Source organism: Rhipicephalus sanguineus, chromosome 3 (assembly GCF_013339695.2).
Source record: "Rhipicephalus sanguineus isolate Rsan-2018 chromosome 3, BIME_Rsan_1.4, whole genome shotgun sequence".
NCBI classification, from domain to species: domain Eukaryota; kingdom Metazoa; phylum Arthropoda; class Arachnida; order Ixodida; family Ixodidae; genus Rhipicephalus; species Rhipicephalus sanguineus.
In genome coordinates this window covers 217,150,961-217,173,991 of record NC_051178.1, presented here as the reverse complement: position 1 = coordinate 217,173,991, position 23,031 = coordinate 217,150,961, and the positions used below count along the sequence as shown (strand labels likewise).

General features: G+C 50.2%; 2 protein-coding genes across 2 annotated transcripts in view; both read left to right on the top strand.

Moving 5' to 3' along the window:
- The window catches only part of LOC119388290 (protein SEC13 homolog), a 492,033-nt gene that overhangs the window by 183,360 nt on the left and 285,642 nt on the right, over window positions 1–23,031 (top strand).
- The window catches only part of LOC119388291 (disintegrin and metalloproteinase domain-containing protein 11), a 483,088-nt gene that overhangs the window by 299,655 nt on the left and 160,402 nt on the right, over window positions 1–23,031 (top strand). Inside the window, exons 20-21 of the mRNA XM_049413903.1 lie at window positions 18,955–19,035; window positions 19,098–19,212. Coding sequence (XP_049269860.1) covers window positions 18,955–19,035; window positions 19,098–19,212 — 196 coding nt within the window. The remainder of the gene's footprint in view (window positions 1–18,954; window positions 19,036–19,097; window positions 19,213–23,031) is intronic.

The window sequence follows — 23,031 nt, the reverse complement described above, 5'->3', positions numbered from 1 at the left end:
TGCCAAACACGAATAGACATTGTACAAGCTCTCATATGTCACTACACTATAAGCACAACTTCTGTGAAGACACGTTTCACTTTCGTGTTATACCGATTCCTATGACGGAGGGATCAGTCACGTTTTTTTCTATGAGATTTGCAATGAATCGAAATATTGCCAGCCTTCATAAGAGCCCCATAATAATATTGAGGTGCTTGAATGTTAATGCAATATGCTTCTGTAGTGCACTCCTGGATGTAAAATTTGCTGCTCCAGAGTGCTCCCAGATGCAAAATTATCTGCTCCAAAGTGCTCCAAGATGAAAATTTTTGCTGCTTCAAAGTGCTCCAAAACGGAAATTTTGCTGCTCCAAAAATTGCTCCAAATCAGAAGTCCTCGGTAGCGTAGCATCACTGCCCTCCTCATCATTGGCAAGTCGCTGAATCCCAGGTGTTTCCGAAATGCACGGCTCCCGTGGGATGTGACCTACCGCGCAAATAAAATGGCCTGGATGACGGCGGCGCTTTTCAAAGAGCATGTCCGTGCGCTTGACCGGAAGATGGCAAAAGACGGTCGGAAAGTGTTGTTTGTTGTGGATAACTGCCCCAGTCACAGAAAAATCGACAACTTGGCGGCTGTTACGCTGGAGTTCCCGCCGGTGAACTTGACGTCCGTTCTCCAGCCAATGGATCAGGGAGTCATTGAGATGGCCCGCAAGTATTATAGGAAAAGCCTGCTGCACCGAATTCTGCTGTCATACGACAATGGGGAAAAGTATGAAATCGATCTGCTGGGTGCAGTCAATCTGATGGCCGAAGCCTGGCGCCAACTACGCCCGCTGGCGATTGCTAACTACTTCGCACATGCAGGGTTTTCTCGCGTCCCGGAATCGATCGAAGAAGACATTGGCGCAGATTTCAGCAGCTGTGATGAGCTTTGCAATGAAGTGCGCAAGGCAACTGGCTGCGTGAGCGATACTGAAGATGGCGAGATCGCCTTTGAGGAGTATGCGCTCTACGAGGCGGACGTCCCCGCTACCGGAATGCTGTGAGACACCGATATCGTTGAGATGGCCGTGAACGATGCAGATGACCATGCAGACGAGGAAGAGCCTCAAGAAGTGCCTATGACGACAGAAACACGTAACATGCTGCGCTTGCTCCGCAACAAGGTCGAATGCAGCGGTGGCAACCAACGGCTCATGCGATGTGTTGAGCAACTGGAGAACGCCTTTCTCGGACTGAACGCGAACGCGAAACAGGCGAGCATCACGCAGTCTTTTGGTCCTTGGTAATAAATCTTTTTTCCCTCCGAATTCTTGTGCCTTTACTACAGTAGCTGTCTCGTGCAGTGGAGCTTTTCCTGCCCCCACTTGCTTTTCTTTTACAGTGACCTGGGCAAAGATTTTCAGCATTTTGCTTAACTCGAAATACCGCTTATCTCGAAATTTCCCCGGATTTGACGGCTTCGAGTTAACGAGGGATTACTGTATTGTAAAATTCAATATAATACTTTTAAGGAATTTATCGCATTTTTGGTGCGAATTTTGGTGCACAAGTTTGCTTCATGGCACTGATTCATAATACTGCAAGGAAGGTGGCTTGACTACAAAAGGTGGGTGTTTCTTTTAACTTTTTATTTTTCCACGGTTTGTAGTTGGTTGTGTGTGTTTTATACAGGGCAGGTTATACACGAGAAAATAGAGTATCTTTGTAAACAGCGTCTTCGAACGCAGCTATCGGTACTCGTAGGGCGTACTCGGTGCACTTCTTTGGATGTTTTGTGCAGTGGCAACATCGGACTTCTTTTCACCACGTTTCACTGCATTGACCATCACCAGCATTCCGGACGACAGCAGATTATTCCATTTCATGGCAGCTGTCATGTTAACAAAGGGAACGAAGAATGGCGGAGAAGTGAATGATGACAGGCACGACAACGAGGAATTATGGGAGAGAAGACATGGCGTCAAGCAGCAGTTTCTACTCGCTCTAATGACACCTGTAAAATAAATGGTGACGGCATACGATGAAACAAAACTGTATTTACATTATGTATTTACATTGACGAGTTCGAAGATAGTCCATGGCAGACGCATTCTCGTTTTCTGCTCTTTTGGTCAATGCTCATCCGTGCTGTCCAATGCTTGTTCTTTTGCTCCGTGAAAAGGAAATACTGATTATCATTACTTCCACCCACCAGAGAGGCGCGCACTTTGAGTCCATTACAGTGAAGAAAGTTCCATCTGGTGTAGAAGCTGGACAGGCTGGCAACCTATGAATCCTTTTACAGAAGCTTCTGGTATTTAGAAGCTTTACAGCAGCTTCTGGTATTTTTATCACGTCCACGATGCACTACTTGGATTTGTCCCATCTTCTAAAGCTGACACAGGGTGTTTTCTTCATAAAGAATCACTATCTTACCAGCTTTTAGATTGTTCAAAGCTTTTGCATAACGCACATTTGCATAGTGCACTGAGCACAGGCTAAGCACATACTCTGTCCTCAATAGGCGGAGAGTTTTCATTTTCCCAGAGGCGAGGGGGGGGGGGGGGGGCTCTCTCACTCTCCCCATGTGTGTGTGTGTATAATATATAATATATATATATATATATATCGGACCGGCGAGCCAACACGATGATGATGATTACGGTGATTTGTATGCACAAGTGAAGATGATGAACGACACAGTCAGCGCTCATACTAATTCCCCCCTTCACGAAAGCAGTCAGCAACACGTCCATTTAGTAAGGGTACGAATGCCGGATATAGGGCTTCAGGCGAGACACATGGGGGATCTCGGTACCGCGACGGCGGTGGTCCGAAGCCGAACTAACACAAGCGACGCGATAATTCACCGCAGAGGTTCGTTCAAGCACGGTGTAAGGGCCCAGGTATCAGTGAACGAACTTTTCACGGAGCCCCGGTGTGCAAACAGGTGTCCAGAGGAGCACTTCGTCGCCTGGGTGGAATGACACAACTCTGCGTGTCTCATCACAATGAACTTTCTTCTTGGCCTGAATGGTAGAGGTGTTGGCGCGGGCAATTTCACGGCAGCGGGCGACGCGGGCAGCGAATTCTTCTGGAAGGGACGCTGATGGAAGAGAGGGCGTGGACAAGAAGCTGGTGTCCAGAACAAAAGACGGTGCACGGCCATACACGAGGAAAAACGGGCTGTAGCTTGTAGTGCGTTGTATGGCAGTATTGTAGGCAGACGTGACGAAAGACAGTATTGTGTCCCAGTTCTTGTGATTGGGCTGAACATACATAGAGATCGTGTCTGACAAAGTTCGGTGAAAACGCTCAATGAGACCATTTGTCTGCGGGTGATGTGCGGAGGTGGTCTTATGGATGGCGTCAGAGGCCTGTAGTACTTCAGCGAGGACATGAGAAAGAAAGGTCTTGCCGCAGTCACTAAGGAGAACTCGAGGGGCACTGTGGCGCAAGATAATGGCACACAGGACAAGTCGGCGACTTCGGAGGCAGCACCAGAAGGAAGAGCTGCCGTTTCAGCATAGCGAGAGTTAAGTGGTCTACGGCAGTAACGATCCAGCGATGACCGGCGGGTGTAAGCGGAAGAGGTCCGTATAAGTCTATGCCTACGAACTCGAAGGGAGCGGACGGGCACGGTAGAGGTTGTAAAGGGCCAGCGGGAAGAAATGTCGAACGTTTTCGGTGCTGGCATGACGAACAGGACTCGACATACTTGAAAACACTAGTGGAAAGGGCAGGCCAGAAGCAGCGAGTCTTGATGCGATCGTAGGTTTTATGAAAACCTTAGTGGCCAGCCGTCGGGTCATCGTGAAAGGCTTCTAAAGCTTGTAGTCGAAGTGAGCGAGGGATGTCTGGGACCCATCGGTTACCGAGAGGATGGTAAATGTGCCAAAGGAGCGCTCCATTGTGAAGTTTGAATGAAACGCACGAGCTGTCGTTGTAAGCGACTTTTGGGAGCATGCGACGAGCCAGTGAGCCAATCAATGATTGTGCGGCAGTATGTATCTGCACGTTGGAGCGCAGCAAGGTCTGCGGACTGAAGCAAGTCATCCAGCGCAGTGGACTTGATCGGACTAAGGCTGGTCATCTGCGTGGTTGCTTCGATGAGAGCTGCCACACAGGAGGTAGGTGCGTCATGGTTATTTTGCGACAGCGGGCAACGCGACAAAGCGTCGGCATCTTAGTGTTTCCTACCCGACCTGTATGTGACAATGTAGTCATACTCCTGGAGTCGGAGCACCAACGGTCGAGGCGTGCTGACAAGTTCTTCAGAGAGGACAACCAACAGAGCGCATGATAGTCTGTCACGATTGTAAAACGGCGGCCATACAAATAAGGGCGAAACTATTGCACGGACCACACGATGGCCAGACATTCTTGTTCAGTGATGGTGTAATTCCATTCAACTGGAGAGAGAGTGCGACTCGCGTAAACCACTACTTGCTCTTGCGAAGTCTGGTCATGCGGCAGCAGGACAGCACCGATTCCATGCCCACTTGCGTCAGTGTGTAAGATAGTAGGTGCTGTGGGATCGAAATGGCGAAGAACTGGCCCGGACGTGCGGCATCACTTGAGGGTCTAGAAAGCAGCTTCACAGTCATCCGTCCAAACAAAGGATGCACTTGTGGTCAGAAGTTTGTGAAGAGGTGCTGTGATAGTGGTGAAATCACGGACAAACCGGCGGAAGTACGATGCTAAGCAAAGGAAGCTGCGAAGGTCCTTTAGCATAGTGGGTTTAGGAAAGTGCAAGACAGCGGCCACCTTGTCAGGATCAGGTTCAGTACCAAGCTTGCTGACGACGTGACCCAACACTTTGATGCTGCGGCTCGCAAAACCGACACTTCGTATTTAGCTAGAGAGACCGGCTTTGGCTAGGCACGTTAGTACCTCGTCTATACGTTATAGGTGTTGTGAGAAGCTAGATGAAAAGATGATGATGTCGTCCAGGTAACAAAGACAGGTCTTTCATTTTAAGTCCCACAGTACCCTATCGATCATTCACTCAAATGTGCTTGGGGCATTGCAGAGCCCAAACGGCATCACATTGAATTTGAAGAGGCCATCAGGTGTAGCAAATGCGGTCTTTTTTTATCAGACTCGTGCATCGGGATCTGCCAATAGACAGATCACAAGTCGAGGCTTGAAAAATAATCGGCACCCTGTAAAATGTCAAGGGCATCGTCAATCCGATGCATAGGATATACATCCTTCCGGGTAATTTTGTTTAAGTGCCCTGTAATCAACACGAAATCGTACTGACCCATCCTCTTTCTTAACTAGGACAACAGGAGAAGACCAAGGGCTTGCTGAAGGCCTGATAACGTTGCGTGCAAGCTTGTCATTGACTTGTTCCTCGATAACCCTGGGTTCTGAAGAAGACACACGGTAAGGGCGACGGCGAATGATACGAGACCCATCTGTGTCAATGCGATGAGAGGCCACCGTAGTTTGACCCAAGCCATCCGAACAAACGTCAAAACAAGCTTGGTGTTTCATTAAAATGGCCAGTAAGTCATGGGTTTGGGTTGGAGTCAGATCGGTACTCAAAGTGGCCTTGAGAGCATTAGATTAACCTCCCGCGGGCGTACACTTTGCGATTGACGAGGGAGGCGATACAGTAACGACACATACCGGTGCTGTGTCGATAAGCCTGGCAACAATGTACACCTCCGACAGGAGTTGCGTCTCTGATGTCGTGTTGTAGGCGGTGAGACTGGCATGACCACGTGAAAACCGCACTAGACAACAGGCGAAGGCGATTCCTCGAAAAATACACCGCTGATCAGGGATAACTACTGTGTCGTCGTCTATAGTATCTCTTGATTTAATTGTGAGAATACGTTGTTGGGCTGGAGGCAGTAAGAAATCCGCAGCTGCGACAAGGTGAGGCGACGAGAAATCGTAAGCACTAGAATGCTCAGTGTCCGTAATGCGAATAATGGGCGGACCACACGAAATGACAGCGGAAGCAGCTGACAGGAAGTCCCAGCCTAATATTGTCACGTGGTCGTGACGTCGACAAAGGCAGCAGTCAGCACGTCAGAGATGAAACTTTATTTGGCCGAACTTGTGGCCGGGAAACTGAATCTCAAACTACAGCTATACACTGATAGCGGCGAACAGAGCGTCGATTGTCGATCAACTGACAAGTGGTGAAGTGCGTCGGCATTTAAACATGTGCCGTCGAATATTCCAGCGTTATCGCTGGCTGTCATGCAAATTCTAGAATAAGCTCGAGTGTGCGCGTCTTGCGCGCAATCTTAACAAAACGATCTACAATGATCGCGAAGCTTCTCGAACAATGAGGCGCAATTCACGCTGGGCCTTGCTGACAGTCTTTGTGCCGAAAACCGAATACAGCAAAACTGATAAAGAAACGAAGTGCCAATGCCCCCCTCTGAAAAAGCATCGTCCCGATGCTTACAACAGAACACGGGGAAGGGGGGGGGTGGCCAATACATGCAACAATAAATAACAAGGATAAAGCAACAAAGTACAATAAATAAGCAAAAGCAAGAAAGTACAGTAATAAAGCAAAACGACAGTCCTCAGATTCGCTAACGCGCGTAATATGGTTTCAGGCGCATGACATGGACGACTTCAGGTCGTGCACGGCGCCGCTGAGAGTTCGTAATGCCGTCAGGGACAACCTCGTAGTCGAGTGCGCCGAGGCGTCGAAGTACCCTGTACGGTCCGAAGTATCGTCGAAGAAGCTTCTCACTAAGTCCCCGTCGGTGTATTGGCGTCCATACCCATACACGGTCACCGGGTTGGTATTCCATGTGGCGTCGTCGAAGGTTGTAGCGGCGGCTGTCAGTCGTCTGCTGGTTCTTGATCCGTAGTCGGGCAAGCTGTCGTGCTTCTTCGGTGCGCTGTTGGTCACGTCGATGTTTTACTCGTCGGTCACGTTTGGTAACATGGCATCGAGCGACGTTGCCGGGCTCCATCCGTAGACCAACTTGTATATCGTCATCTGTGTCGTTTCTTGTATGGCCGTGTTTTACGCGAAGGTCACGTACGGAAGGATGGCGTCCCAGGTCTTGTGTTCGACGTCGACGTACATGGCCAGCATGTTGGCGATGGTCTTATTTAGACGCTCGGTGAGGCCATTGGTCTGCGGGTGGTAGGCGGTGGTGCGACGGTGGCTCGTCTCGCTCTATTTGAAGATCGCCTGAGTTAGGTCCGCAGTAAAGGCGGTACCTCTGTCTGTGATCAGGACCTCTGGGGCGCCATGACGCAAGACGATGTGCTCCACGAAGAACTTGGCTACCTCGGCGGCACTGCCTTTGGGTAAGGCCTTTGTCTCGGCGTAGCGGGTGAGGTAGTCAGTTTCCACGACGATCCACTTGTTTCTGGTATTGGACGTCGGGAACAGCCCCAGTAAGTCCATCCCGATTTGCTGGAACGGCCGTCGAGGTGGCTCGATAGGCTGTAGAAGTCCGGCTGGCCTAGTGGGTGGTGTCTTGCGTCGCTGACAGTCCCGGCAGGTCTTTATGTAACGGGTGACGTCGGCGGAAAGGCGTGGCCAGTAGTACTTCTCCTGTATTCTTGCTAGCATGCGAGAAACACCCAGGTGTCCAGACGTCGGGTCGTCGTGGAGAGCCTGGAGGACCTCTGGCCGCAATGTCGAGGGTACCACGATAAGGCAATCGGCTCGAAGCGGTGAGAAGTTCTTCTTTAGGAGAACACCGTTGCACAAGAAAAACGTCAGTCCCCGCGTGAATACCTTCGGAACAACGGTGGTCCTGCCCTCGAGGTAATCCACGAGGCCCTTCAGTTCCGGGTCGGCTCGCTGTTGTTCGGCGAAGTCGTCGGCGCCTATGGCTCCCAAGAAGCTGTCATCATCCGGGTCATCGGGCGGTGCTGGGTCGACGGGGGCACGAGACAGGCAGTCGGCGTCGGAGTGTTTCCTTCCGGACTTGTACACGACGGTAATGTCAAACTCTTGAAGTCTTAGGCTCCACCGTGCGAGGCGACCTGAAGGGTCCTTCAAGTTAGCTAGCCAACACAAGGCGTGATGGTCGCTCACAACTTTGAAGCGCCTGCTGTAGAGGTAGGGGCGAAACTTTGACGTAGCCCAGATGATGGCGAGGCACTCCTTTTCTTTTGTGGAATAGTTGGCCTCTGCCTTAGACAGCGACCGGCTAGCATAACTGATAACCCTTTCTAGTCCACCCATCGGCTGCACAAGGATGGCGCCGAGTCCTACGCTGCTTGCATCGGTGTGAATCTCCGTATCGGCGTATTCGTCAAAATGCGCAAGTATCGGAGGTGTCTGCAGGCGTCGTTTGAGTTCATGAAATGCTTCGACTTGCGCTGTTTGCCACCTGAATTTGACGTCGGTCTTCGTGAGCTGTGTTAGTGGCTCGGCTATACGTGAAAAATCTTTGACAAAGCGTCTGTAATAGGCGCACAAGCCAAGAAATCTGCGCACGGCCTTCTTGTCGGTGGGTGGCGGGAAAGCGGTGATGGCAGCTGTCTTCTGCGGGTCTGGGAGCACTCCAGTCTTGCTGATCACGTGACCCAAAAACAAGAGCTTCTGGTACGCGAAGCGGCACTTTTCTGGCTTCAGGGTGAGCCCGGAGTTCTTGATTGCTTGAAGTATGGATTGAAGTCTCTGGAGGTGTTCGTCGAAGTTCGAGGAAAACACAACGACGTCGTCCAAGTAAACAAGGCAAGTCTGCCACTTCAAGCCAGCTAATACAGTATCCATGACTCGTTGGAAAGTCGCAGGTGCCGAGCAAAGACCAAAGGGCATGACCTTGAACTCGAACAGGCCGTCCAGTGTTATGAAGGCAGTCTTTTCTTGGTCTCTCTCGTCGACTTCGATTCGCCAGTAGCCGGTCTTGAGGTCCATCGAAGAAAAGTACTTTGCGTTGTGGAGTCGATCTAGGGCGTCGTCTATACGTGGGAGAGGGTACACGTTTTTTTTCGTGATTTTGTTCAGGCGACGATAATCGACGCAGAAACGTAGGGTCCCATCCTTCTTCTTCACTAACACCACCGGTGACGCCCATGGACTCTTTGAAGGCTGGATGATGTCGTCGCGTAGCATTTCATCGACTTCTTTCTTTATGGCCTAACGTTCTCGCGTCGAAACTCTGTACAGGCTCTGACGAAGTGGCCTGGTACTTTCTTCTGTTATGATGCGATGTCTTGCGATCGGTGTCTGCTGAAGTCTGGACGACGATGAAAAGCAGTCCTTGGATTGCAGGAGCAGGGCTTTGAGCTGATCTTGCTTGACCTTCGGAAGGCTCGGGTTGACGTCAAAATCTGGTTCAGGACCTCGACTCGCCGAAGCAGGTTCGGCAGCATCGAAGAGGGCGAAAGCATCGCTGGCGGCTACACATTCTTCGATGTAGGCGACCGTCGTACCAATGTTGAGGTGCCTATATTCGTGGCTGAAGTTTGTCAGCACTACCTTTGCTTTACCGTCACGCAGCTCGGCCATACCTCGTGCGACGCAAATTTGACGGTTCAGGAGTAGGTGCCGATCGCCCTCGATGACGCCTTCAAGATAAACAGGTTTTTCGGTGCCGTCGGAAATAATGACGCTGGAACGCGGCGGAATGGTCACCTGCTCTTCTATCACATTCAATGCATGGTTCCCTGGCGTCGCGCAGGGCGGGAGCGCTTTATCTGAGATTAGTGTTATCGATTCAGACCTCAGGTCGATGAAGGCATCGTGATCACTTAGGAGGTCCATTCCAAGTATTACATCCCTGGAGCAGTTTTGCAGGATTACAAAGCTCGCAGGATAAGTCCGGTTATTGATGGTGACTCTCGCCGTGCAGACACCAATCGCCATTATCAGGTGGCCTCCAGCTGTCCGGATTTCGGGTCCACTCCAAGTGGTCTTTACTTTCTTCAGCTTGGTGGCGAATGCCCCACTGACGACGGAATAGTCGGCCCCTGTGTCGACGAGAGCGGTGACGTTGTGGCTGTCGATGAGAACGTCGAGGTCGCTAGTTCGTCGTCTTGCGTTACGGTTGGGTCGCGGCGTCGGGTCACGGCTGCGTCAGTATGTTCCGCTGCTTTCATGTTGCGTCGTCGGGTCTTCTTCGGTCAGCGAGGTTTCGTCGGCAGGGCTTCGTCTGCTTCACGTCGTGTTCTGCAGGTCTCGTCGCGTTGTCGTTGGCGGCGGCCGCGGAGGATCTTCAGCATTTCGTCGTACGGCAACCGCGCCTCCATCGGTTGCTGCCCTTAGTTTCCCGGATACGGGCTAGGCGACCGGCCTCGAGTTGGGCCAGTGTACTGCCGGCGGTGCGGTGACATGTAGCGGCCGGGCGACGGCAAGCGGGAAGGTCGTCGTTCTTGCCACTGTGTTCCGGTGAGGTAGTCGTCGATGTCGCGAGGCCGTTCGCCTGGCTGCGGGCGCGGCGCGTTGACGGCGAATCCTCGAAGCCCCATCTGTCGGTACTGACAGTGGCGGTACGTGTGGCCGGCCTCCCTGCAGTGGTAACAGAGCGGGCGGTTGTCAGGGGCGCGCCAAACGTCGGTCTTCCTTGGCATGTATCGCGGGCCGGCTGGCGGGCGGTATGACATCGGTGCTGGCGGCGGTAATGCCTGGTGGCGGAACTGCTGTGGCGGTGCAGCGTCTTGATGTGGGCGAGGAGGGGGGGGGGCGTTGCGTCGGGCTGCAGCAGCATAGCTGACTGCTTGGAGCTGCGGCGCTGCCGGCTGAGGAACACCCAATGACTGTTGGATCTCCTCGCGTACAACGTCAGCAATTGATGTTGTTACGAAATGACTGGTTCCCCAGACGTGAAAGAGAGACGTCCGTTTAATGGCAATACTAAAGGCGAACTGCCGCACCGGCCACATGCACGCGCCCTTGATCCCCTTCGGTTTCCTCCTCTTCTATAGAGTCTGGCACGCTCCAAGTTGCTCCGTTCCGCACTATTTTGCAACATCCTCCCAGGGGGGCCAATAGGAATCGCACGCGTCCATGGTGCAGCTTGAACAGTGATAACGTGGCCGCAACATAAATAGGTAGGCTCGCTGGCGTCCTTTCCGCAGTTCAGTTGATAGGCGCTGGCGATGACGAGCCTTGCGTTGCAATGGAAGTGCATTCGCGAGCCCCGAGGCGGAAGCACGTTGTGACACCGAGATGTGTCGACTTCCCAGTACGAATTTGGACGCGATCAATTGCTGGAGCTCGTCGAGCTTGCTCGCTAGACGTATTCGTGGTCGAATGCTCTTCCAACTGAGCCAGCGGTAGGGGGACGATTTAAGCGGTTTGTCCATGATCATGAGGCCTGTGATCTTCAGGTCGTTGATTAAATGCGGCAGTCTGATGTATGAGGAATTCATGGCCTTCTCCGCAACCGCATTCTCCTTGTTCTCGTCAACGTTTACGACGTTCGTGTCCATGCCAATATCGAAGTTCACCTTGGGAAGCATTTGGCAGTTCCACGGTTCTGTCCCTTTGTGCAAGGTGGGGAACGGTTGGTTCACTGAGACGAACATTTCTTCCAGAGATTTCAGTTCCTCTAAGGGCATTCGCTTTCGTTGGCTAATACTTTCCAGCCACAAAAACCGCAGCAGGTCTCGGTCTTCAGGCCGAATAAAAAGCTGCAGTATGCCTTCTTTATGTCGGCGGCGAGAACTACAGAGTGGCAGCGAAAATTCTGTAGAAGCTGGATGACGTCAGAACCAAGTTTCACGCCTTTCGAGAGTACGTCGTTAGGCAAACATGACCGGCTTCGTGCGATGACGTATCAAATACGACACGAAGCTTCATGTAACAGCATCGAGACGAACCACGGCGTGATGGGGCATGTAGTAGACGTTGTCCTTGAGCAGCTGCTCGGCTTGTACTTTCTCCGCATGTCCATCGTTGAAATAAGCTGAAATTGCTTGGTCGTATTTTTCTAGCATTGACGACTGCTCTCGGAACCGGTTGATCTGCATTCGCAGTCGACGTTCGGCTAATCGGCGATTGTTGCTTCCGGATGGTAACCCTGGTGGTTGACCATCAGCGGCACTTCATGACGGCCATCTTGCTTCGAAATTCCTTGATTAAATGCAGACATGTGAGGGTCGCTCTCTAGAGTCCGTGAAGATGCTTGGTCGATCCCGATGGCATCCAAACGCCGCATTGACGACACGTCGATGTTCTCCGATTCAGACTTCTCAAGCGCGACAAATAATGCACTTGTTGGGGAACGAAAGTCGGACGTCATAGGGCCTTGCACCATCCACCCAAAGGTAGTTTCGATTGCTGTTATAGTCGCGCTGATGCGATCGATTTTCCCTGTGGTAACTTGCCAATAGGCGTCAGACCCGATGAGGACACTTATTTCTTCTGGTTGCCATGTGGTTGGTTGAAAGCTGTCGGCCACGTTGTACTCCCGTTCGCCGAGCAGGTGCGAAATGTTGGGGTTGAGCGGTGGGCTTGTTACAGAACAGATTTCAGGAATCGTTAAGGCTTCCAGAGTTACTGATGAGGCGCCGAACTGGCTGCGGAGTCGCACTTTGACACGCTCTGCAGAAATTCGTCTTCGTGACTTGGAGTCACCAAATGTGACGAGGGAGAGCTCTTCATTACCCACGACCGAGCACTTAAGTATTTTTGCCACGTCTGCACGAATGTATGTGCGCTGACTGCCGCTGTCCAGCAGTATCCGCACGAGTAGTCGTCGGTCTCCAGACTCTGCCCAAACTCGGCCTGTCTGCAACAATACAGGCGTAGATTCGACGTGACTACTCTGGGCGGTTGTGACGTTTCGCATTGGTTGGGGCGGTGGTTCATGAAATGCCGGGGATCTACCGCTTGATTGAAGGTCTTCGGCTGGCCTCGATAATTCACAGAGAATCGTCAGGTGGCGTCGCTGGCAGGTACCACACCTGAGGTTGATGGATTTTTTGCACAATCTGGCGATGTGATTGCGTGTCCCGCAGCGGAAGCAGCAATTAGCGTACTGCAGCCTTGCACGCTTCTCCTCAGCCGATAAGTTAGCGTTACAGAAAACGATCATATGATCCTTGCTTTGGCATAGCGGACACGCTGGTCTGACAGGCAAGGTGGGCCCGGTTAGAGCTGACGCTGACGGTATAGGTTCCGCGCCATAAATTTCTTCAGGCATGTGGGTCCTGGGTTCGTCTTGCAGTGCACGCCGCGACAGCTGCCGGCCTTCTTCCCGGATTTCCACTTGGATGCGGAGGAAGGTTAGCATCTCCTTGGCGAGCCTCGTTCTGTCTTCAGGAGTTTCGGCGATACTGGATGCGCAATTTGTTTCCTTGGTCTTCTGCCTGTATATTATGGCGAGATCCTCTGGCAGACATCGCATAAGGACACGGTTTAACACCACGGTGTACTGGTCTGGCGAAACTCCAAGCCCTTCTAAGGCGCTGACGTGAAATTGGACATTGTCGTGCAGCAGACGAAGCTTCTGGACCTCTGATGAGCATTTCACTGGGCTTAGCGTGAGAAGATGATCGATATGTTCGTTCACGAGCAGATCCCGGCGTCCGAAGCGGTCCGTGAGCGTCTTGATCGCAAGGTCATAGTTTTGTTCGGCTAAGCGGATGCCTTCGATAGCCCGCTTCGCGCTGCCGGTTAAGTAGGTGAGGAGGTACTTGAACTTTTCAATCCGCGGTAGCTCAGCGTTCGTGTGGATGGTGGCGTCGAAATGGTCCCAAAAAGACTGCCATCCACGCAGACTACCATCGAAAGTCGGTATCTGTAGCTTCGGTAGTTTAACAGAACGCTGACGGTGCTCTCTCACCTGGCCTGCTGCGTCGCCGGAGTTCGGATATCCGAGGTAGCTAGCCCCGGGTTCAGTTGCTCGAGCCTGCGTTCCGGCATTCCTCTCACGTTCTTGAAGCCAGAACTTGGCGCGTGATACTGCGTACAGAATCTTCTCGTTGTATTCCTGCGCCGTACCTACTTCCTGGTCGAGGTTCTCTTCGTCCGTGGTCGCAAGGATGACGTCGTCGAGCTGTGACAGTGCTGTCTCCTTGTCCTTGAGGTAATCCATGTGTCCGCTAATCTGAGAGGCGTCAGGATCCGGTTGCTGCAGCAGGTCCGTTAAAAGCGTGAGCGCTCTCGTGACGCCAGCCCTTATGGCACCGCGCTTCTTGCGCAGCCGGTCCGAGTTCGCCATGGCCGTGACGTGAAGGCGTCTCTCGAGGGGCAGTCCCGGGTTTCGCAGCACCAAATGATACGAAATGACTGGTTCCCCAGACGTGAAAGAGAGACGTCCGTTTAATGGCAATACTAAAGGCGAACTGCCGCACCGGCCACGTGCACGCGCCCTTGATCCCCTTCGGTTTCCTCCTCTTCTATAGAGTCTGGCACGCTCCAAGTTGCTCCGTTCCGCTCTATTTTGCAACAGATGTCACTTCGGGCGGTGCCAAAGGTGCGAGCTTTCGCAGCTCCTCTCGCACGATGGCTCGGATCGTTTCGCGCAAGTCGTCGGATCCGTGGGCATGAACAGCTGTGCTGTCTTGAAATGCGCGGCCATTGTACTGCCGGGTGCGCATCTCCAGCGTCTTCTTGATGGTCGTGGCTTCTGAGACGAATTCCTGGACGGTATTTGGTGGATTCCTCATAAGTCCAGCGAAGAGCTCTTCCTTTACTCCTCGCATGAGGAAACGAACCTTCTTCTCTTCGGGCATGTCAGGGTCAGCATGGCGGAACAGTCGGTTCATCTCTTCCGCGAAGATTGTCACCTTTTCATTCGGGAGCTGCACCCGAGTTTCCAGTAATGCGGTGGCCCGTTCCTTTCGCACGACGCTTGTGAATGTTTCCAGGAAAGCGCTGCGAAAGATGTCCCAGGTTCGAAGATTGGATCACCGATTCTCGAACCAAGTCCTTGCCGCGTCTTCCAGGTAAAAGTACACGTGGCGCAGCTTGTCCTCGGTGTTCCAGTTGTTGAATGCTGAGACCCTTTCGAACGTCTCCAGCCAGGTTTCGGGGTCATCGCTTGGCGATCCATGGAAGGTAGGCGGCTCTCTGGGCGGCTGCATCACGACAGCTGCAGGGGATACTGCGGCTGTCATCGTGCCTGTTGTCTTCGTCGCGGTGGTTCTTGGCTTGTTCGGTAGGAGTCCAAATTGAGGGGGTAGTCCTTTGAGTCTCCGGCTTGCTCGACTGTCCCTGACGATGTTGGTGTCCTCTTCATGAGCGGGGCTGGGTTCACGGCTTGACGTGGGCGTCCGGAACATGAACGTACCCAGCACCTCCACCAGATGTCACGTGGTCTTGACGTCGACGAAGGCAGCAGTCAGCACGTCAGAGATGAAACTCTTTATTTGGCCGAACTTGTGGCCGGGAAACTGAATCTCAAACTACAGCTATACACTGATAGCGGCGAACAGAGCGTCGACCGTCGATCAACTGACAAGCAGTGAAGCGTGTCGGCATTTAAACATGTGCCGTCGAATATTCCAGCCTTATCGCTGGCTGTCGTGCAAATTCTAGAATAAGCTCGAGTGTGCTCGTCTTGCGCGCAATCTTAACAAAACGATCTACAATCATCGCGAAGCTTCTCGAGTAATGAGGCGCGGTTCGCACTGGGCCTTGCTGACAGTCTTTGTGGCCGAAAACCGAATACAGCAAAAGTGATAAAGAAACGCACGTGGCAATATAATATGGTGAGCACACGAAGAAAGTACAGCAAGCTGAATATGATGGCGAATTTCGTCGATCAGAACACGAACAGTGCACTGTCCAATAGGGTTAATTGGATTGTCATTAGCGCTACAATATATATATGTACCGGCATTCGTTCACTGTACAGAGCTTCATGCTATTTCATGGATGCGCATCAAAACCTGTTGCTGACGTGCCCATCATCGAGCGTGAAGCCCTGTACAATGCAGTGATGAGCGAATGCAGCCGTGTATCAACTAAAGAACGCTTGGAAGCGCTGGAGTAGTGTCGCTCGAGTGTGCGTGTATTTCATATTTGGCGTGTTTCGCGCACTTTTGTTTCGTCTCGGAAAAATCAACCAGTCAGATTTCAGCAAAAAATGAATGCCTGATTCTGGGGTTATTTGAGGTGAGGCACAACGTAAAGTTAATATTTTGCCGAGTAAAAAAGTCGGCTAATTAACCCCCAATTAATTAATTAGTGCTTAGTCATAAAAAAACACAGGTTGTATGTACACATGACTACCGCTAATATACAACAGGTAGAACTTTCCTAGAGCACACTTTTTTTTTTTGTTTTTCTTTAATCTTGGTCAAAGCTAGCTGGGACAGCCGGTATATATAAAGATAGAGACTGACTTTCAAATTAAATAATTTAATATAACTAGTCGCTTAGGTGCCGACACTGAGATGTCCTTATGAAGACCTCTAGTGGAGACCTCAGATTTATTTTTCAATTTACACATAAAACATCGATCGACCTCATAACGCTTGACTCCTAGCGAAGAAGCCGCATAGGCTGCTACTCGCTGACTGCGTCGCATGAAATTGATTCCCACAATGCGTGGGATCTCACAAATTTTTTTATTGACATGCTATACTTTGTTAAAACATGCACCAAACAGGAGAGAGTAGGCTAATGCTGGCACAGGTAGCTTTAACTACGCCGTTGAATTCAATTTAAGACGACCAAAAATAATTCTCAGAAGGTAGCAAATACAATTCGCTACAACTACACCTAGTGCGAAGCTGAGGTTACGACTTCTTCCGCCAAAGGTTGTTTTCTGCACGAATATTTGAGCTGTTCTTTGGTCACCGATCTGGTAGTAAAACCCTCTGCTGATAAATAAAAAATGCGTACCGTCTTTTCTCGGCATTTTTATAGGTAGGCATGTCGAAAGGTACCCATTTGTAAGGACCGAGAAATTACTCTCTTTTTATTGGAGAGCAAGTGTCTCCGAAAGCATTAACTGGCTGACTGTGCCGGATTGCCTTGTATTCTTATTACCATTTTTGTGTTAGGAAAACCGGTCGCTACGTTGTTCAAGACTTTTTAACTTGTCATTGCTTAAATGATCGCTTCAGTTGTTCATCAGCACAACATAGTCTGCACATACAAATTCGTTTGAGGGGCATTTTGTAGTGAATGTTTGTCTTGTCAGTGGACTATGATCAGACTTTTAAAAGCCTGAAATGAAAAAAAAAAAGTGGGCAAAACAGCCCCCTGTGAATTAGCTGTCAGACAGGACAGCCAAAAGTCCCTTGTCAGTGGTTGGGGACCTAAGCCAAGCTCTTAAAAAAATATTCTGGGCCGGCGCCAGGGGGGGCTCTGCCCCCCACAAAGCAGCCCCCCCCCCCCACCCACCCCGTACTCTCTGCCTATGCTGTCCTCCATCTTCTCGGAAAATGCTCCAGTAACTGCTCACGATGAAGCCACTTCCCCCTGAACATGGATCTTTTCGTTCTGGTAGGGAAGGCTTGTGAATCGTTTACCATTCAAGAAATGCGCCAGTGTAACTACTATTTCCATTTCTTCAGGTGACAAGTACTAAGTGAGAGGCCGGCAGTTCACTACAGCACCTCTCACTCTGCCGAATGCGGGAGAGTCTGTGAGGAGAAGCCAAATTCATGAGGCGAAACGTTTTGCGTATCCCGACCTGCAACATATCAACCAGTCTGGCTATTCTGGTTCGATGTAGCCCTAGATTTTCCTATCCATTGTTGTGTTCGAAAATATTTCAATATAAAGGGTAATTAGATTTACCAATTTGGATATAGTTGGATTTGACTGTGTGTGTACCTGGGGCAATTTTGACAGGGAGCCTACTCATAAAAAGGAAATCTAGCGGAAGAATATCTATGGGCTGGAGAGCTTACTGGAGGCATTACCAAATCATGACAGGCTATGTGTCGCTCTCCTTAAAGTGAAAAGTGTGCCACTTGTAAGACAACATAGAAGCTGGAGAAAAAAGATCAGAACAACCGAGCGTGTAGCGGAATTAAAAATGATAGCTGTCACTCCAAGAGAGTGGACGACAGCAGCGTGGATTTGAGAACAAACGGGTGGCCGATATCCTGGATGATCTAAGCCAGCCTTGAGTCTAAGCCGACTTTCTAAAGATCGTTGCCAGAAAAAGATATAATAAGTTTCTTCGAATGTGGGTCAAGCAGAGCAAATAGAAAAGAATGGCTACACATGTTACCAGAGTGGACGACTCGTTCAGCTTTCCTTTGTGCATGTTTATGCATCTGTAATGCGATCGCTACTGAACACAAACTGACGCTGCTTCTCTGTAATTCGGGCCCGTTGTGCCAGAGGTTGCCAGCGATTAGTGTGCACCGTGCTGCCTACTCACCCCATAACTGCGCATGACTGCACTTGCATGCGCGCATTTACAGTGCGAGTGCCTGTGCAATCAAGTTTCCTTGTGTGCAACCCGCTTGCTTCTGAGAGTACACGGGTGGGCTGTGTATCATGTTGGGTCAACGGGACCCCGATGGCTCTGCTTGCTTTTGCGCTTTAGGTGTTCTGCTCGAGGCGAAAATGAACGGCAGTGCACCGCGTGTGTGTTGTCGCCTATTAAAAGCGTGCAGTAGGTTTACAACGTCTCTGTGCCCGACGCACTGCCAACAGGGTGTTGAAGATGGTAAGCACCATGAGATTGTTGCCATAAAGTCACACTGGCACATTCGTCGGTGGCTGCTCTCATCTTTCCAGCCATCGCCACGCTTGTGCTAAAGTCATAATCATTGGCCGGCCTATGTCTGCAACCAGAAATGTGAAATATATTTTGCGGTACAGCGCGGTGTCGGCCACACGTTGAGTTCTTGGGTACACATTGAACCAACAGACTAGCCACAGTGATGTGAGCGACTACATCTCTATGGTCACTAAGCTTGTGGTAACAATAACTGGCGGCGGTGCTCCCTTTGACTGCAGCCACTGTCTTTACTAAGCAGCGTAAGCAGTGCACCTGTGCAAGCGATGTCACGAGAAGGACAGATGGTCAGTTAGAGTGACGGAATGGATATTAAGAGATGGGCCAGATGGAGTGACAAAATTGACCACTGGAGATGCCTTGCACATTTTTCTGTCGTGCAGTTGCGTGCTGCTGGCCAGCTTTGTCGCATCCCCGAGTCTGAATGCGACATTCCCGAGTTCTGTGATGGCCATTCTGGGGAGGTGAGTCCGGTGAGGGCTGCGCAACATTGCTGACAATGAATGAGACACCTTGTGCTGCACAGTGTCCAGCCAACATCTACAAGAAGGCTGGCCAGGAATGCAAGAAAGGCAGTGGTTTCTGCTACCGGGGCAAGTGTCATACATCTGATGAACAGTGCGAGTTTATCTGGGGCTTTGGTAAGTTTAGGTTATTACTACTTTCTGTGCAGTTGCACATACCTTTATTTGTGCAAAATACAATGATAATTTACAGACCAGCTAAAGGTGGAATAGTGTCAGCGGGTCCAGCAGTCGTAACATACAATAAACTAACACCACTTTTTCTGAGCATGCCTGTTGAACATTCTCTGTTCGACGATCCCTCATCTCTTCAAGCGTCCATCTTCCCCTGAACTTTTGTTTTGTTTGGAGCACTTTTACGGAGCATACAAAGTGCTACATAGTTCCCCATGTCTCGAAAGAGCCGGGTTGTAATGCTGCAAGCACTGTTATGCAGGCTATGTCTTAGTGATACAGCTTCAGTGCTTTCAATTCTGTATTTGTTCTAAAAACACTTTCGGAAGAAGGTAAATTAGAAATTAAGTGTAAGCTTACAGATTAGCCTTGCACATTGTGTGATAAATTGGTCTGGCTTTTCAAAAGTGCACAGCTTGTTCTAGTTCCTCGCCTGATGGAACGGGTAAAGAAACAATACCTTATGTAATTGCGATATGGCCCCAAATCCTTACCAGGTTGCCATTCTGGATATTTTCTCGATCCGCCATATTGTCTGTAATGGTGTCATTCTGAACCAATCAGGAATCAGCCCTCTTGGCAAATTGGTGCTGACAGTACTGGGATTTCAACTACCGTATTTACTCGAATCTAGGCTGGCCCCGATTCTAAGCCGACCCCCGAAATTCGCAAGGCCAGAAAAAAAAGCTTAATCATTGTACTCGAATCTAAGCCGACCCCCCCACTTACGCACATCGTTCTTTTGGAAAAAACATGGGCTTAGATTTGAGTAAATACGGTATGTTCTCAATAGCAGCCCAGCAATAATTACATGATTTGCACACATCTTCTACTTGCTATGCTAGAAAAAAACTCGCTTCTGCTGTTAGTGCCAGCCCTCGGTTGTATCTACCGAAGATGCATCAATTAGCCCAGCTTGTCCATGATGCACAATCCACCTATACAGTGCGTTAAGCTTCAGTTGTTCTGTGACAGGGAGTAGTGGAACTTCTATAAGTCTATGAGTTTTTAAAATGCCCAGCTTCAAATCATCACACAAGTTCTTCTATTTCAGCCTACAGTAGAATATCGGTCATACGAACCTAGCTGATATTGCCACGCGCACTTCTTTTATTATTTTTATCTAACTCCATTGCACGCATAGCCGCTGCCTTGCGCAAGCTGCACCCTAATATCTGGGAACCTTCCAGATTATGTTAGCATCTTCTTATAGGCTAGACCGCGCAAACGCAAACAGTTCAGATCATTCTGGAACTAACATGGCCACCAGCGATAAGGCTCGAATGTCTGATGCCGCATCTATAAAATGCCGGCGTGCCTTGCCGTGGTTCAGTTTTGTTGACAGCTGACGTTCTGTTCGCCACTATCAATGTACAGCGTGTATTGCTGTAGTTTTCATTTCCCAGCCACAAGTTCGTCCAAATAAAAGGTTTCATCTGGAACGCACCGACTGCTGCCTTCATCACCGTCACGACTCCGTGAAAATATGAATTTTTAGTTTTGGCACACTCCTGTGTCCACGCATTCAGTCACCAAAGTGACTGAATGCGTGGACACAGGAGGGTGCTTGCATGCATGCACGACGTCGAAAACAAAGAGCAAGCAATTGAGTGGTGTCGTTACAGTTTATTTTAGTTCACTGTAGCGTCATGGCGAAAACAGACAGAGACATGAACAGTTTCAGCCTACGGCCAGCTACAGCGCTGCTACAGTTCCTTTTCTAATAGTGTCACTTGGTGTCGCTTTAACAAAGTCGAGTGCAGAGACTTCTGCAGCAACCAAACAGTGACGCAGCGGCACCTGCACGCGGAGGTTTGAAGGAAGCAGGAAGAAAGGGCGGCGGCAAGGTCGCTAGCTCGAGGTATGCAGGCCCAGCTCTCTTCGTGCGCAATATCCGTGCATGCCGTGCGTATGATGCCACTTTGTGCTCTGTCATCAGCAGGCAACTCCAGAAGACGCATGTGGCTGCTGCTCGTGCTGAAGTGGCAAAATTTGGGGCAAGATCAATAGGTGGGCGAAGGGGAAAATTCATTATATTAAGGGTGTCTGTCTCCTGTCACTTGGTCACATAAAGGGTCACAAATACATGTGCTTCTATGTAATAACCGTAGAGAACATAAAAGTTTCGTAATACCAAGGAATTTACTGTATGGGGGTTCGTTATAAGCAGGTTTAACTGTAGATGTCCAAACGTTCAGGGTAAGATGGAGGCTTGAAGTGAATCCAGGGATGTCACTGGACAAAAACCACAAAGACTTGATGAAGACAAGTCCGTTTGTCGAAATAGTGACTCTAGTGACATTCCCTGTTTGCTCATTACTCATCGCTGACATTAGGTGGACACAGGTGTCTATGTTGGGCCATTGGTGTCTTGCATTTCATTATATTGGCGCCTCTGAGAACCCATTGTATATCATGGCTGCCTCCTCACCAAAAGGTAATGAAAGTGCACGTAACTGAAATTTTGATGACCCTTCATGATGATGACAGCTCCGTGGAGCTCTGTATGAATGCGGAAGGTTAAGGCCCGTATTCTGAAATGCTCCTTACCTCAGTGAGGGGGCCTTAACTGCTTGAGGATGCCTTATCATGTATTCTGGAATGCTTCTTACTAAGGTTCCCTCACTGAGGCCCTCTTTGGTGCTCCCTCAAGTTAAGGTAGCGCTAGGGCTACCTTCAGGCCTCCTTACTTTGCTACTTGCACTGAAAGGACACTTCTCTGCAGTACTTTGTCAGCAACAGTGTGTATTTTCGATCGATGCCTTGCACTTCTGCACAAGCTCGCTCTGATTGTATCCTCGTCATTGTTGGAAAATTGCTTTCCAGGCATGTTTTTGAACATACAGCTGAACGGCTGTCAAAATTTTTCCTGTTAAGATTGCACAGCGCGAAGAGGACAAGGCATTTTACAGGAATGGAGAAAAAAGAATGGACTTGAAGAATGCGAAATGGTAGGCCCCCTCATTGCCCACCGTTCGTGCTGGCGTCTTCCAGGAATGACAGTTCTTGTTTGGCTTAGGCTAACGGTGGCTTCTTATACATGGGCATTCTTCACATGCCATGCGGGCTGCTTCCACAATGGGGCAGGTGTGGTCGTCCGGGTAAGAGAAAATCACATTGGTCTTAGCAAACACAGGGGTGCAGCCGCATGCGCTACAATGTATGCCCAGGAAACCCTCCTTTCCTTTTCTGCGGATTATCTCAGCCACTGAGATTAGTAATCCGTCGTGATACAGGCGAGTGATCTGTGCCTGAAAGCTCGCGCCTACTCTGTGGCAGCATAACCATTTTAATGCATTGGAGAAGCAAGCCCGATCAATAACCCTTTTGACAAGTTTACTTTGCGAAGGTGAGAACAGTAGGATTGCTTGTACGAGCCTGGCTCATATGTCCAGCAAACATTGTCACGGGTGAAATCGAGCTCAAGGTCAAGGAACCCGACGGAATCCTAGAAGGGATTATCACGTGAGTGTGGTGCGATCTTGTACGCATTCCACATAAGCACGGAGGCGTGGCATTACATCCAGCCGCACGCGATTGGTCAATGCAGGGCCGTGACGTCTGTGGCGGTTCACATTGGCCATTCGCGTGCGGCTGGATGTAACGCCACACCTCCGTGCTTATTTGGAATGCGCACAAGATCGCACCACACGTGTTATGACGAGGGGCGATATACATTCTTCAAATATTTCTACCATTTGTGACAACTCAGAATGCAATCCTGAGGCACCACATGTAAGACTACCAGGAAATCGTCCACAT